The 15,624-nt window shown below is 39.4% G+C and overlaps 1 protein-coding gene across 4 annotated transcripts in view; it reads left to right on the top strand.

Annotated features, from left to right (window-relative positions):
• Positions 1-15,624, top strand: part of RTN4IP1 (reticulon 4 interacting protein 1) — a 52,521-nt gene that overhangs the window by 2,730 nt on the left and 34,167 nt on the right. For all 4 annotated transcript variants that reach the window (XR_013345608.1, XM_077812886.1, XM_077812885.1 and 1 more), the window contains exons 2-7: positions 162-313; positions 4,437-4,505; positions 7,428-7,552; positions 10,533-10,581; positions 12,852-12,988; positions 14,922-15,105. Coding sequence is in view for 3 of the 4 variants with exons in the window: in XM_077812886.1 (XP_077669012.1) it covers positions 162-313; positions 4,437-4,505; positions 7,428-7,552; positions 10,533-10,581; positions 12,852-12,988; positions 14,922-15,105 (716 nt within the window). In the remaining variant the exon portion in view is untranslated. The remainder of the gene's footprint in view (positions 1-161; positions 314-4,436; positions 4,506-7,427; positions 7,553-10,532; positions 10,582-12,851; positions 12,989-14,921; positions 15,106-15,624) is intronic.

The following is a 15,624-nucleotide window of genomic DNA, read 5'->3' as shown; positions in this document are numbered from 1 at the left end:
TTCTTTAGAGTTGAGAACATTTTCAGAACTGTAAAAATCAAATTTCAGGGGTGTAAAGTTGCATTATGCACAGGTTATACACCTTACTCACTTGTCTGATTTGTGCAGTTCTATAAAAATAATCATTGATATTTCCTACTTTGTTAAACCATGTTTTATAGATGGTTATGGAGCAGCCGCTTTAAATGTGAAACGTGATCCACTGAAATTGAAAAGCACCGGGAGTGAATTTCCTCTAACACTTGGTCGAGATGTATCTGGTGTAATTATGGAATGTGGGCTAAATGTGTCCTATTTCAAACCTGGAGATGAGGTGATGTAACTTGTCTCATTTTTCTAACTTTATGTATGTTGAAAATGTAATATGAAGTCAATTTTTTTCTTTTTCTTTGCAAATACCTTTTTTTCTTGCCTCCGTGCAGCCTACATGAAAACTAGGTTGCAGTAACTTTTTTTTGAACTTCTATTTGTTTTTTTCCTGCAAAATATTCATATGGGCTAGTTACCCCATTCCTTTATATTTAGAGTCCATTGAATTAGCATATGTTAAAATCCTGAGGTGGGGGTTTCTTATATTAAAAAATGAAACACCCAAAGCTGCTTCATCTTGATTGAAACTAGAATTTTCACAGGAAATTTCTCTTGGGTAAACCTTTATTATCTTATAATACCAAAAACTCCGACATAGTTTAGGAGCCAGCAAATTTCTGAGCCTCATATAAATCCTTGTAAGACTTGCTTTTAACTTTTTTCAGTTCTACTGGAGGAATGTTTTTTTCTTTCAGGTATTGTACCAGCTCATGGCCTTCCAGTAAGATATGAACTGTTTAATGTAATCTGCTTTCTCCAAAAGTTTATATTATACACAGTACAGTACGTCTTAGTTATATGGCCAATCCATGCTTCTATTAATCATTCTTCTATAGTTTGTTTTAAGAGAGCAAATGAAACCTTTTTATAGTGAACTTAGATATAGTGAAACTGATATTCCATATAATTAATCATAGAATCATAGAATATCAGGGTTGGAAGGGACCTCAGGAGGTCATCTAGTCCAACCCCCTGCTCAAAGCAGGACCAATCCTCAACTAAATCATCCCAGCCAGGGCTTTGTCAAGCCTGACCTTAAAAACTTCTAAGGAAGGAGATTCCACCACCTCCCTAGGTAACCCATTCCAGTGTTTCACCACCCTCCTAGTGGAAAAAGTTTTTCCTGATATCCAACCTAAACCTCCCCCACTGCAACTTGAGACCATTCCTCCTTGTCCTGTCATCTGCTACCACTGAGAACAATCTAGACCGATCCTCTTTGGAACCCCCTTTCAGGTAGTTGAAAGCAGCTATCAAATCCCCCCTCATTCTTCTCTTCTGGAGACTAAACAATCCCAGTTCCCTCAGCCTCTCCTCATAAGTCATGTGTTCCAGTCCCCTAATCATTTTTGTTGCCCTTCGCTGGACTCTTTCCAATTTTTCCACATCCTTCTTGTAGTGTGGGGCCCAAAACTGGACACTGTACTCCAGATAAGGCCTCACCAATGTCGAATAGAGGGGAACGATAACGTCCCTCGATCTGCTGGCAATGCCTCTACTTCTACATCCCAAAATGCCATTGGCCTTCTTGGCAACAAGGGCACACTGTTGACTCATATCCAGCTTCTTGTCCCACTGTAACCCCTAGGTCCTTTTCTGCAGAACTGCTGCCTAGCTATTTGGTCCCTAGTCTGTAGCGGTGTATGGGATTCTTCCGTCCTAAGTGCAGGACTCTTCACTTGTCCTTGTTGAACTTCATCAGATTTCCTTTGGCCTAATCCTCTAATTTGTCAAGGGCCCTCTGTAGCCTATCCCTACCCTCCAGCGTATCTACCTCTCCTCCCAGTTTAGTGTCATCTGCAAACTTGCTGAGGGTGCAATCCACACCATCCTCCAGATCATTAATGAAGATATTGAACAAAACCAGCCCAAGGACTGACCCTTGGGGCACTCCACTTGATACTGGCTGCCAACTAGACATGGAGCCATTGATCACTACCCGTTGAGCCCGACAATCTAGCCAGCTTTCTATCCACCTTATCATCCATTCATCCAGCCCATACTTCTTTAACTTGCTGGCAAGAATACTGTGGGAGACTTTAGCAAAAAGCTTTGCTAAAGTCAAGGAACAACACATCCACTGCTTTCCCCTCAACCACAGAGCCAGTTATCTCATCACAGAAGGCAATTAGATTAGTCAAACATGACTTGCCCTTGGTGAATCCATGCTGACTGTTCCTGATCACTTTTCTCTCCTCTAAGTGCTTCAGAATTGATTCTTTGAGGACCTGCTCCATGATTTTTCCAGGGACTGAGGTGAGGCTGACTGGCCTGTAGTTTCCAGGATCCTCCTCCTTCCCTTTTTAAAAGATGGGCACTACATTAGCCTTTTTCCAGTCGTCCGGGACCTCCCCCGATCGCCATGAGTTTTCAAAGATAATGGCCAATGGCTCTGCAATCACATCCGCCTACTCCTTTAGCACTCTTGGATGCAGCGCATCCGGCCCCATGGACTTGTGATCGTCCCAGCTTTTCTAAATAGTCCTGAACCACTTCTTTCTTCACAGTGGGCTGGTCACCTCCTCCCCATGCTGTGCTGCCCAGTGCAGCAGTCTGGGAGCTCACCGTGTTCGTGAAGACAGAGGCAAAAAAAGAATTGAGTACATTAGGTTTTTCCACATCCTCTGTCACTAGGTTGCCTCCCTTATTCAGTAAGGGGCCCACACTTTCCTTGACTTTCTTCTTGTTGCTAACATACATGAAGAAACCCTTCTTGTTACTCTTAACATCTCTTGCTAGCTGCAACTCCAGGTGTGATTTGGTCTTCCTGATTTCACTCCTGCATGCCCGAGCAATATTTTTATACTCTTCCCTGGTCATTTGTCCAATCTTCCACTTCTTGTAAGCTTCTTTTCTGTGTCTAAGATCAGTAAGGATTTCACTGTTAAGCCAAGCTGGTCACCTGCCATACTCACTATTCTTTCTACACTTCGGAATGGTTTGTCCCTGTAACCCAATAAGGATTCTTTAAAATACAGCCAGCTCTCCTGGACTCCTTTCCCCCTCATGTTATTCTCCCAAGGGATCCTGCCCATCAGTTCCCTGAAGTTGTCAAAGTCCGCTTTTCTGAAGTCCAGCGTCCGTATTCTGCTGCTCTCCTTTCTTCCCTGTGTCAGGATCCTGAACTCGACCATCTCATGGTCACAGCCTCCCAGGTTCCCATCCACTTTTGCTTCCCCTACTAATTCTTCCCGGTTTGTGAGCAGTAGATCAAGAGGAGCTCTGCCCCTAATTGGTTCCTCCAGCACTTGCACCAGGAAATTGTCCCCTACACTTTCCAAAAACTTCCTGGATTGTCTGTGCACCACTGTATTTCTCTCCCAGCAGATATCAGGGTGAGTGAAGTCTCCCATAAGAACCAGGGCCTGCGATCTAGTAACTTCCATTAGTTCCCGGAAGAAAGCCTCATCCGCCTCATCCCCCTGATCCGATGGTCTATAGCAGAATCCCACCACGACATCACCCTTGTTGCTCACGCTTCTAAACTTAATCCAGAGACACTCATGTTTTTCTGCAGTTTCATACCGGAGCTCTGAGCAGTCATACTGCTCTCTTACGTACAATGCAACTCCCCCACCTTTTCTGCCATGCCTGTCCTCCTGGAACAGTTTATATCCATCCATGACAGTACTCCAGTCATGTGAGTTATCCCACCAGGTCTCTGTTATTCCAATCACATCATAATTCCTTGACTGTGCCAAGACTTCCAGTTCTCCCTACTTGTTTCCCAGTCTTCTTGCATTTGTGTATAGGCACTTGAGATAACTTGCTGTTTGTCCTGCTTTCTTAGTATGAGGCAGGAGCCCTCCCCTTTCGCGCTCTCCTGCTCGTGCTTCCTCCCGGTATCCCACGTCCCCACTTACCTCAGGGCTTTGGTCTCCTTCCCCTGGTGAACCTAGTTTAAAGCCCTCCTCACTAGGTTAGCCAGCCTGCTTGCGAAGATGCTCTTCCCTCTCTTCGTTAGGTGGAGCCCGTCTCTGCCTAGCACTCCTCCTTCTTGGAACACCGTCCTATGGTCAAAGAATCCAGAGCCTTCTCTCCGACACCACCTGCATAGCCATTTGTTGACTTCCACGATTCGACAGTCTCTACCCAGGCCTTTTCCTTCCACGGGGAGGATGGACGAGAACACCACTTGCGCCTCAAACTCCTTTATCCTTCTTCCCAGAGCCACGTAGTCCGCAGTGATCTGCTCAAGGTCATTCTTGGCAGTATCGTTGGTGCCCACGTGCCTACTTATGCTGCACTGAAGTTGTTCTGGAGGTTGGAAAATGACTTTTCTATGATATAGGTACAATTTTAAGAAAATAATAAATGTTGAAATGTGTGTTTCCCTTTTGTTTTAGGTATGGGCAGCAATTCCTCCCTGGAAGCAAGGCACTATTTCAGAGTTTGTTGTAGCTAGTGGAAATGAGGTAACCATACCAAAATTTCGATATTAAAAACAAAAATTTCAGCAGACTTTGTTTCTTCCAAAATCTATGTAAATTGCTTTTTCACAGTTTTTAAATTTTATAGCTTTTTTTAAAAATAAATATTTTTCTACTTTACATAGTCAACATATTTTGAAACATGGAAAATTCAACAGCTGAGGTTTAGTATTGCTTGTTTAATTTGCAGCCTTGTAGTCCACTTGGTGGGTTGAGTTAAATCAGTGATTTAAATCCCAAATTTTAATTGTAATTTAAATGAGCAGGCAGGAAACCTTGATTTAAATAATTGATTTTAATTTTGTTTTATATTTGTATTTTTTAGTAATTTTCCTAAAGGAAGGTTGATTCTCACTGATTGGTAACCATTAAAATTTGTGGATTTACAACTAAACATGGCTTTTACACTAAATGTGGTTGTGACGGGTTCTTTCCGGGGTGCCACCTGGAGCTGGGGTACCTCTGAGTCCCCCTAATCCACTAGCCTGGGCTCCTTTTACACAGAATTGCTGTGAGAAGCTCTCTCCAGGCTCCAGCCTGTACTTTCACCAGCACATGTACAGGTAGGAACACACCCAGCTGCAGGTACATGCAGATGCTGTGATCAGCCTTGCCTGGGAAGGCTGCAGCTAGGGAACTTCCCAGCTACTCAGGCACGCATCCTCTGTGGAATGTAAACCCAAAATTATACTGTCTTGCACTGCACAGAAAATTGTACAGCGTAAGCTCATTAAATTCGCCCTCCTCCCGCACATGTGGAGAGGAATATACAAAAGCTTTCTGTCCCGAGTTATGACTCCCACACGCTGGTTTTAGATAAAGCAAAAACAAGTTTATTAACTACAAAAGATAGATTTTAAGTGATAGCAAACAGATCAAAGCAGGTTACCTAGCAAATAAACAAAAATGCAAACTAAGCTTAATATGCCAAAGAGATTGGATGTGAATAGCCGATCCTCACCCTAAGTGATGATACAAGCAGGCTGCAGATTCTTAAGGGGCAATCTTCACTTTTTTACAGCTTGGAATCTCCAAGTGTTCCAGTCACAAGCTAAAAATCCCTGGGTCTAGCACTTCCCCCAGTTCAGTCTTTGTTCCTCAGGTGTTTCCAGGAGTCTCTTTATGTGGGAAGTCAGTGAAAAACCAAGACGATGTCACTCCCCTGCCTTATATAACTTTTGCATACGGCAGGAACCCTTTGTTTTAAAGCTTGATTCCCACGCCCATCAGTGGAAAAATACTCATATTCCAAGATGGAATACAGCACCTGGTGACCTGGTCACATGTCCCAGTAGTGTCACAGCAGTCTTGACTCGAAGGCTGTCTGCAATGTCCTCAGGAAGGCCCCCAGGTGGGAGATAAGCTTCTTCTAAGGGCTGTTGTTTTCTCTAATGGCCCTTCCTCACCCAGCTTTCAGAATGAAAGCATCTTGTCTAGTGGGCGTTCCCCAGGTGTAAACACATTTGTAATACAGATACATAGTCAATATTCCTAAGTTCAGATACAAAAGTGATCCATGCAAACAAATAGGATAGTTTTAGTCATTAAATCATAACCTTTCCAGTGATATCTCACATGGCTTTTCTTGCATAAAATACATCATAATTATGCCATAATCATATCAGAATATCTCTGTGGAAAATATGAGGTGCAGTGTCACAGTGGTACAATTTTTTGTTATGCATTAGAAGAATAACCTATACAAATGTATGTTAAGCTATATATTTGTTTAAATTTTATGCAGATTCTAAATTTGTTACATTTTATTTATTTTAGCAAATGTGAATGATACATTTCTTATTTAGTACATGATTAACCTTTTACTTATGATTTGTGTCAAGATCTATTTGCATGGAAACTAGAATCTAGTTAAAAATGCACAAAATCAGCATTAATTTTTTTAGTAGTTAATTAAATCTGCCTTATATATGCTGAATACCTAAGAAAAAAGTTAATTTCAAATGCAGAACATGTTTTAATAAACTGATTTATTAAAGTCATTAGTGAATTGAATGGATTGTTTCTGGTCACCGTGTCCTTCAAGATTGTAGAACTAGAAGATCTCATCCTCTCATACTTAGCTTTTCTTCATAGATTGGAAGAGGAAAACAAGCTTTCCCACTTTTTTCAGCTCACAGCTGTTTTCTTAACTTTGAATGAACTAGCCATTGTACTGAACTAGTTCAGTAAACTGAAATTAAGAAAATATTCTCTCAGCACCTGCCGTCAATACTCTTGCTGTCAAAAGCTGGGTTAGCAGCTCAGCAAACTCTAGTTCAGCGGTTCTCAAACTGTGGGTTGGGACCCCAAAGTGGGTTGTGACTCCGTTTTAATGGGGTTGCCAGGGCTGGAGTTAGACTTGCTGGGGTCCAGGGCCGGGGCCAAAGCCAAAACCCAAGCCCCACTGCCCGGGGACAAAGCTGAAGCCTGAGAGTGTCAGACCTGGGTGGTGGGGCTCAGGTTACAGGCCCCAACTTGGTGCTGAAGTCCTTGGGCTTTAGTTTTGGCCCCCACACATGGGGTGGTGGGGCTTAGGCTTTGGTCCCCCCTTCTGGGGTCGTGTAGTAATTTTTTTTTTTTTGTCGGAAGGGGGTCATGGTGCAATAAAGTTTGAGAACCCCTGCTCTAGTTCCAGGTTCTGAGCTAGTGACTTCCTCTAGTTCAGAAGTATGACTTTTTAAAAGTTTTGCAGTAAAAATTTACTGCTTAATTTTTTTTTATTTAATGTAAGTAATTTTAATAGATTATAGAAAAAGTTTAATTTTTTAAATGAAAAATGTATTTAATGTAAATCAAATTTGAATTTTTTTTATTGAAATCCATATTAAAAACTTTATTTTTATCAACCCTGGTAGTCCACAAATATACTATTCATTGTGATTTAGACATGGCTGATCTTCTATTTAGATCTCTCACAAGCCCAAGTGTCTCAGTCACATGGAAGCTGCCTCCTTACCATATGTGGGTCTAACAGCATGGTCTGCAATAAACCAAATTGGGGGACTGAACCAAGATAATTGCAGTGGGAAACGGTAGGTAACTGGTCCTCCTGCTAATATGTTTTCATTACGTTTTGTGTGTTTAATTTTTGTATAGAGAGCTTACTGAATTTAAATTATTAAGATAGGTAAAATAAAAAATGATCGTGCAGAGTCATTCCTATATACACAAAATGGTAAAGCCTTTGAATTTGCATTAGTATGGTAAAGATACAGAGATGACCTATATGGCTGAAAGTTTACTTTTTTATTCAGGGCCTGAACTGCTAACCTTTATTCTGACAAATAGTCCTATTAATTTCAGTGTGGCTATTTGCTTAAGTAAAGCTTGTAGAATGAGACCCTCAATTGTTTTGGTGGGGTCAGAGGACTTCTCACCTCACTTCCTTCTGAACAGAAGGAAAATCCAATTGATCTTATAAACACTTACACATGTTCTTAACTCTGCTTATGTGAGTAGTTCATTAAAATCAATGGGACTACTCACATGAATAGAATTAAGAATGTGCATAAATGTTTGCAAGATCTTGACCTTGTACTTTCTGACCTCCCTGTTATCGTGGTGTATTATGTTTTAATAAAATATATTGCAAAGGACATTGGATTTAATAAAAAGCTTTCTTCTATCTTTGGAAGATACTGAAGTAACTGGCTATTGTGTGCCATGGTAAATTTCATTATGAAAATATCAGGCAAATGTTTACTATATTTTGAGAAAATAAATTATTCTTTGAAATTGCTTCTGCTCTTGAAACTATTGGTATTACCCTGTAGTAAACAGTAGAACTTTACACTTATCCCCCTCTTTATTTTTTAAATATTTTAGGTAATTTTTCATTTTGGTTAATTTGTTGCATGTAAATGGGATAAATATCATTTAATGAGGTGCCTTTGGTTAAAAAAATTTAAAAATGCCCTACCTAGGTTACAAACATTACCTAAAAGTGAAAGCTCTTTAAAAAAAAAACCTCCTTTATTTATACTGTTTCTTTACTTTTTGCATTTGCTGCAGCTTAAACAATGAAAAAACAACTAGTGAGTTTTACTTTCACATTCTCAGTCACTATTTAAATGTTCTGTTACTGCTACTAATGACTCATATGCACTTATAGATTGATTTGTAAATAGTTTCTAGTGTATAACATCTTGGTTGCAAACAACAGGCTGTGGTCAGCCCCTGGGTTGGGGGAAATGAAAAAGTTTTTTGACCACTTGTTTTGTTTCTGGAAATGTACTTAATGCTCTTTGCTTCAGCTATGGAACTCTTGTACCATGTACAAAGACGACCCATGTGTCCTGGAGGCTTTTAGAATAAAAAGATAACCCTCACCAAAGCTGTTCCAAACTTCCACTGAAATATTTTACTTCAGTCACTCTTCAAAAGATGAATTTTCAACTCTTTAGCTGTAGCTTTCTTCAAAAAATCAGTGAGAAAATAGCAAATTTTAAGTTAGAAAGAAAATTGGCAAGGTGTTTGATGGCAAAAGTATGTGCCTGTTTTTTAAACCAAAATGTTGAATCCAACATCCGGACAGCATACTACGATCTTGAATTGCAAAAGCAATTTCCTTCATCCCCAGCATAGTGAGAAGGTTTAAATCAGAAACATCCTTTGCTTGAAGGTACTGAAACTTCAATGAAACCCCCGTGGTGATATCTGAACTTCAGTCTTTTGAACAAAATAGTCACTGAAATTCTGACTTCAATATTCCTGCACTGAAGTCAGCAGATGGTTCAAAATTTACAATTCCAATTATAGGCTTCAGGTAACACTTTCTTATAAGTCTATGTATTAAAGATTTAATAGAAAGTATCTAGATGAAGTTTATAAAACACCACAATTAGAGTGCTGAGTGCTGTACTGAGGTCTCATATCATTAAAACTAGATATTTTAACAAAATATTCTACAATGTCTTTAGTAATATACTATGAGGTATTTATTACACACAGGTAATGAACGTACACTTGTCAAAATAAATGAAAAACATGTTTTATGATGCAGTAGCTCTGATCTTTATCGTATTTGCTCATTCTCAGTGTTTGCTCTTCTGTAATCTCTTCCAATTATAAATGAAAACTAGCGGAGTTCTGCTCACCTTAACGGTAGCATTCCTAGAAAAGAAATGTATTTTGGTTTAGTACAGCCTCAAAATTATTTTTGCCTAGTCTACTTCATTACACGTTTTTTTTTCTCTGTTAATCAGCTATAAAGTTTAATAATGTGACCTACATTCCATGAGTTCTAAAATGTCCCAATACTGTAAATACCACCACTTTAAACAAATATTTTCTCTTAGGTTTACATTGACAATTGATTTTTCTGTAAAGGAAATGTCACAACACAAAACCAATGAAAATTTGGTCATAAAGTGTGGGTCCAAACTTAGGAAGTGCTAACCTTATTCAGTTCTTTTGGGGAGAAAGTGTGGAAATAGTGCTTCCTTTAAGTTGTCTCTTGATGAAAATATTATTGGCCTATGGTTCCACTGCTGGATTAGTGGAAAACTCATATGAACAAGGCAAAGAGCTGCCTTGCTGTACTGGAAGATAGTGTTATTGGCACAGAAGTGTAAGTCGACAGTGTTGCCTCACATTTTTAGTCATCTGAAAGGTTAACTGTCCAAAGGACCAATTTTGAAAGAGAAACAAAGCTGTTAGTTTCACATAGCCTGGTATCTGAAATCTGTAAGAGACATTCAAGTAGGGTGTTGTTAAAATTTTGCACTTTTTTAAAAGCTGACATGTTGGCACCTTCTCTAAAATATAACCCTAGGTATTTGTTATGATTGCTGCAATGCTGTATTCATCAGACTTTTGTCCTAGCTGCCGCTTCTCTTCTACATTCATGTTCATCTCCCTGTTGTAATCCTCCCCCTCATGTAAATAGGATCACCAAGGAATCTTTGTGTATGTTGGGTATTTCATTAGTTTAATTCACGTGGATTCTTACATAGTGGAATTGTTTTGCTATGCAGTTAGGTTGTATCAATTGGAATTGCTCTTGTTTTACAGAATATTAATTTTCGGCGCTTCAGGTGGAGTTGGTACCTTTGCTATCCAGGTGATGTATTACAATAAGCCCAGTATGAGGCCTTTATAAAAATACTGTATGATCAAGGTTTAGGGAAATGAGGTGGGGGCTGTTGGTGGTGAATCGGGTGGGAGGGATAGCTCAGTGGTTTAAGCATTGGCCTGCTAAATTGAGGGTTGTGAGTTCAATCCTTGAGGGGGCCATTTAGGGATCTGGGGCAACTATGGGGGATTGGTCCTGCTTTGAGCAGGGGGTTGGACTAGATGACCTCTTGAAGTCCCTTCCAACCCTGATATTCTATGATTCTATGAATCAGCAAGCTACTGAATGATCTCAGTGCAAGCCCAAAGGTAAGAGAATATGAAAATAGTTTGAGATTTATCATTTCCATCTACTTTATTATCTTAGTCTAAATTAGAAAGGAGTCGGTTTTAGGGGCAGAGAGGTTATGGGTGTAGGAAGTGAACGATTACACTTCAAGGCTTTAGTTACTGGGAAGGAGACTCCAATTTCCATGTGACTTGAAATCTGTTATATGTTTTGATTAGATTTTCTGCCTCTCTCACCCCCAAATGGAATAAACTGGTATAAATTGATAATGACTTCAGCAAACTGTTTTTTGTTTTCTGATGTAAATTCTTCTTAATGTGTTAATATTTTTATGTGCATCAAATATAGTGTAGTGGCTTAGAATGCAATTCCTCTTCCTCCCGTTTTTAATCTCAACAGTTCTAAACTTTGGGGAGAGGAGATGTTTTTTAATGAGCTATTCATCTTGAAACTTGTTCTGAGTACATTTGCATTAAATTTGGGGCTTTTGATTGAAAGCAGTGTCCCATTATACTCAAGTATCTTTGTCTTCAGAGTATAAACAAACACATTTTAGATGATTGCACCACAAAGTGTTTTTTTCAGATTTCAAAGTTGTAAATGTAATAGCCTTTAGAAGAGCATGGGAGAGTTTTCAGTGGTACACTATTTGCCTAAACCTTGATAAAGCAAGTTGCTAAATGAGTTCAGTAAGAAAGGTTGAGCCTGCCACTGAATAGTTATGATGTCTACCTGTCATCATGTAGAATAATTCATTCCTGCATTAAGTTTATGGTTGGCAAATATCAAAGAAGATATTGTAGTGAAGAGTGAGAATAAGGTATACAACAGAGGGTAAATTAAATTATTAGCAAAATTCCTTTCTGTCTGAGCAGCTCTGCAGACTATAAACTAACCAGCCATCTTCCCCTATAAATTTTTGCTCTTTGAAATTTCCACATAGCCAGATTATTGTTTCTAGTGAGCTGATTTACAACCAAATAGTCTTTACACTAGATTTGGTACATCTTTTTTTATACCTAGGAGGGTACACTATAACTATATATATATCTATTTACGCATATTTATATATATTGATTATATAGCTTAATACTTTCAGATTCTTATTAATGGTACATTCTTAGTATGTTAGAAAATGATGAATGATATATTGCTTATTTACTAGATAATTATCTTTTTGCTCGTGACTTGTGACAAGCTGCATTAGGATGGTCATTGGAATTTAATTAAACACACAAAATAGCATATAAATCTTATTTTTATTAACGAAACAAGTCTTGAATAGTGTTCATGACCTTTTCTGATATATTTACAAAGCTTGAGCTCAAAATTTAGATGTTTTTTCCCCTGATGCTTTCTTTATTTAGAAAAAGAGCCTTTAACTCAAAGTTTTTGATAGAGGCTTAGGGATTTGGCATATTTGTTTTTTATTTAAATGTTTTAAGAGATCATAATTTTACAACTTAACATATTTTGTATTAAATTCAGATTTTATTTTAAATAAGTTTATTTTTAAAAATAAAAATGTATTATAATTTAAATAAGAAATAAAAAATCTGACTCAAAATTAAAAAAAAATCATTTATTTTTATCTACCTTGATGGAAGGTTTGCACTTTGTATATTAGCAGCCAAATGCATACTTAGGTAGTCAGCAGCATCTGAAGAATTAACTGTCCAAATGGCCAACTTTGAAAGGCACAAAGCCTTTTACTTAAGGTAGCCTGGTATCTAAGATCTGTAAGAGGCATCAGAGTAGAAAATTATTATAACTGCATAACCTAAACACCATTTATGGAGTTGTGTGTTAGTGAGTTGCCCTACACAGTAACACAATGCACCTGCTGTACCCCCTCTGTATTGCAGATGTTTATTTGGATTCTGTTGATAATGAGATGTTGGTCTTCTCAGGTATTTTCACTGTTTAAATAATTTTTAAACCTTAGAATTTTTTATGTTTTTTTTTTATAGTTAATGAAAGCTTGGGGCGGTCATGTGACAGCAGTTTGTTCTCAGGATGCCAGTAGCCTGGTGAAAAAGCTCGGAGCAGATGATGTGATTGATTACAAATCTGGAGATGTAGCAGAGCAACTGAAAATGTTTCCACTGTATGTACTAATGCAGTTAAATATGTATATAGTGCTGTAGGGACATAGGCAGCAAGCAGACTCCCTTGCATATACCTTTTGTGTTGCTGGAATCCTAAATTAGTCTGGCAGACTCCCTGCCTCTGGGGTTTTGAGCCTTCCTGTTTGCAAAGCCTTACTTTCTAAAGCAAGCTCCCTGCCCTTCCCCCTTTGGATGTGGCCTGTGAAGTGAGTATCATAAATACAGACTGCTCTGCAGTATTAAGTCAGAAAAAATAATATTAAGTCAATGGGGAAGAGCTCACTCATTTAAACACATTTGAATGATGATAATGATTTCCACAACTATATCAGCTTCCCTCCAAGGATCTCAAAACGCTTACAAACATTAATGAAAGACAAGGTGGATGAGGTAATATCTTTCACTGGACCAACATCTGTTGGTGAGAGAGACAAGCTTTCAAGCTATACAGAGCTCTGCTTCAGACTTAACTGCTTCATGCCTCAATTTCCCTTTCTGTAAAATGAACCTTTGGTGTTGGCATATCTCACACAGGATTTGCAAAGCTCAATTCGGTAATGTTTGCAGTATTGCTGTAGCAGGCCTGAAGAAGAGCTCTAAGCTTGAAAGCTTGTCTCTCTCACCAACCAAAGTTGCTCCAATAAAAGATATTACCTCACCCACTTTGTGTCTGTAATATCTTGAGACCAGCACAGCTGGAACAACATTGGAAACAATGAATTAAGCTTTACAAGTTTGTGTGCGGTAAGTAAGCACTAATAGCTCATTTTACAAAAAGGGAAACTGAGGCATGGAGCAGTTACATGACTAAAGTCTGATAGCAAGTGTGCGGCAGAGCTGGGAATAGACTGAGTTTTTCTGGAAGTCTAGTCCAGCTGTCTCAGATAAATAACAAATGTTTCAAGACAAATACATTTATGTTTAAAATGTATCATTCAGAGTTTTCCTTGGAATTAGTAGTTTGATAGGAATTCTCACCTTAAGGATTTTTTGCTTGTTTTTTCTTAAAGACTTATTCAAATATAAATTGTGATAATTATATTTGAATCTAAATAGTTTGAACTTCAAACTTTCAAGCAAATATTACTTGGGAGAAGAATGCAAAGCTCTAGAATATGGGTGGGTCTACAGTTGCAGCAGTATGTAAAGTACAGACACAGTACGCCCAGCTAGCACGGGTATAAATAGCAGTGTAGATGGTGAGACACTGCTTAGGTGAGTAGAGTGTCCTACATGTCTGAACCCTACATGCACAAGCATTGCTTCTCCTGTCTACGCTTCTATTTTTTGCACTGTAGTGTCCTGCTGTCTCCCCATCGTGGGAGGCTTTTCCTGCCGCAGTGAAGCACTCCAGCAGCTCCTCTGCCTCTCCCCTAACAGAGCCTTTTCCTCACTGCAGTGAAAGGCCCCAGCAGAGGGGAGCTGCTGGATCCTTTCCCTGCTGTCAGAGCCTTTCAGGGCTACATGTAGCTGCACACCATAGTGAGTGTGGACGCAGCTTGCCTTTCAGATACCCTAGATGCTGCTGCATGTGTAGGCCAATGTAACAGTAATAGTGACTCTAAACAATTAGGGTGGTATTCAGTTTAGCTACAGTGAGATTGTTAGTTGGCCCTGAGATCAGCATGTGATGGTTGTGTCCTGTCTGTAGTGAATGACCAGTAATATATAGGTACAATCTCTGTGTACAGTGGGGCTGAGTTATAGTGAACTAGGATTTAGTTGAAAGTCTGGGTCTTCCATGCTACATTCCTGTGCACAGATTGTTTCAATGCCTTGCATCTGCAAATGGACATTTCAGCTATAGTCAATCTCTGCTTAGAATCACCTTTTCCCTGAAATAAACAAGTTAATTACAAGACTGTTGCCCTGTTTCTGTATTTTTTCAGTGCAGCACCGTGCTTTTCAAACACACTTTCCCCCTGTTTCCAGGTTTGATTTCATCCTAGATAATGTTGGTGGACCCACTGAAAAATGGTCTCCAGATTTCCTCAAGAAATGGTCAGGAGCCACATATGTTACTTTGGTAACACCCTTTCTACTGAATGTGGACAGGCTTGGAGTAGCTGATGGCATGCTACAAACAGGAGTCACGATTGGAACCAAAGCTGTAAAGGTACAGTAACAAAATAGATGCTTTAACTCCATGTAATAAGGAGTTTGGATGCAGTCAGTTTCCTGGTACATATGTTTTGGTTTTTTTTTTGCTTCATTCCTGTGTGCCTAGTTAGGCATGCTTATACTCTCCCAACTGTTTTTTTCCCTTTCCTTCTGTGGTAAACCCAGGACAAACAAGTACAAACAAGGGAGGGGTAGTAATTAGTCCCAGGGATTAAAAGGCCTCTCCCTGTCCACTGAGGAGAACCAAGGGGAAATAAATTTCAGATGGAAAAGGGGTTGCCAGGGAGCTAATTAGGTTCAGACCTTTTTAAACCCTCCCTGGCGTGGAAGTGGGGGGGCGGGGGGTGAGAGAAGCAGGGAAGCTGCCAGTAGGCTAAGGGCAGCAAGACACCGAACCCTTCCAGGAAGGGAGGCTGCACTCCTTCCCCAGAAGGGAAGGAAAGCAAACACAAGGGACTGATCAGGGAAAGGAATAACCGGACCCTGTGCTACCTGTAAGGATTTGCCTTGCCCA

Source organism: Eretmochelys imbricata, chromosome 3 (genome assembly GCF_965152235.1).
Source record: "Eretmochelys imbricata isolate rEreImb1 chromosome 3, rEreImb1.hap1, whole genome shotgun sequence".
Lineage (NCBI taxonomy): Eukaryota > Metazoa > Chordata > Testudines > Cheloniidae > Eretmochelys > Eretmochelys imbricata.
Note: the sequence above shows the minus strand (reverse complement) of the source record. Positions and strands in the feature narration are given on the sequence as shown.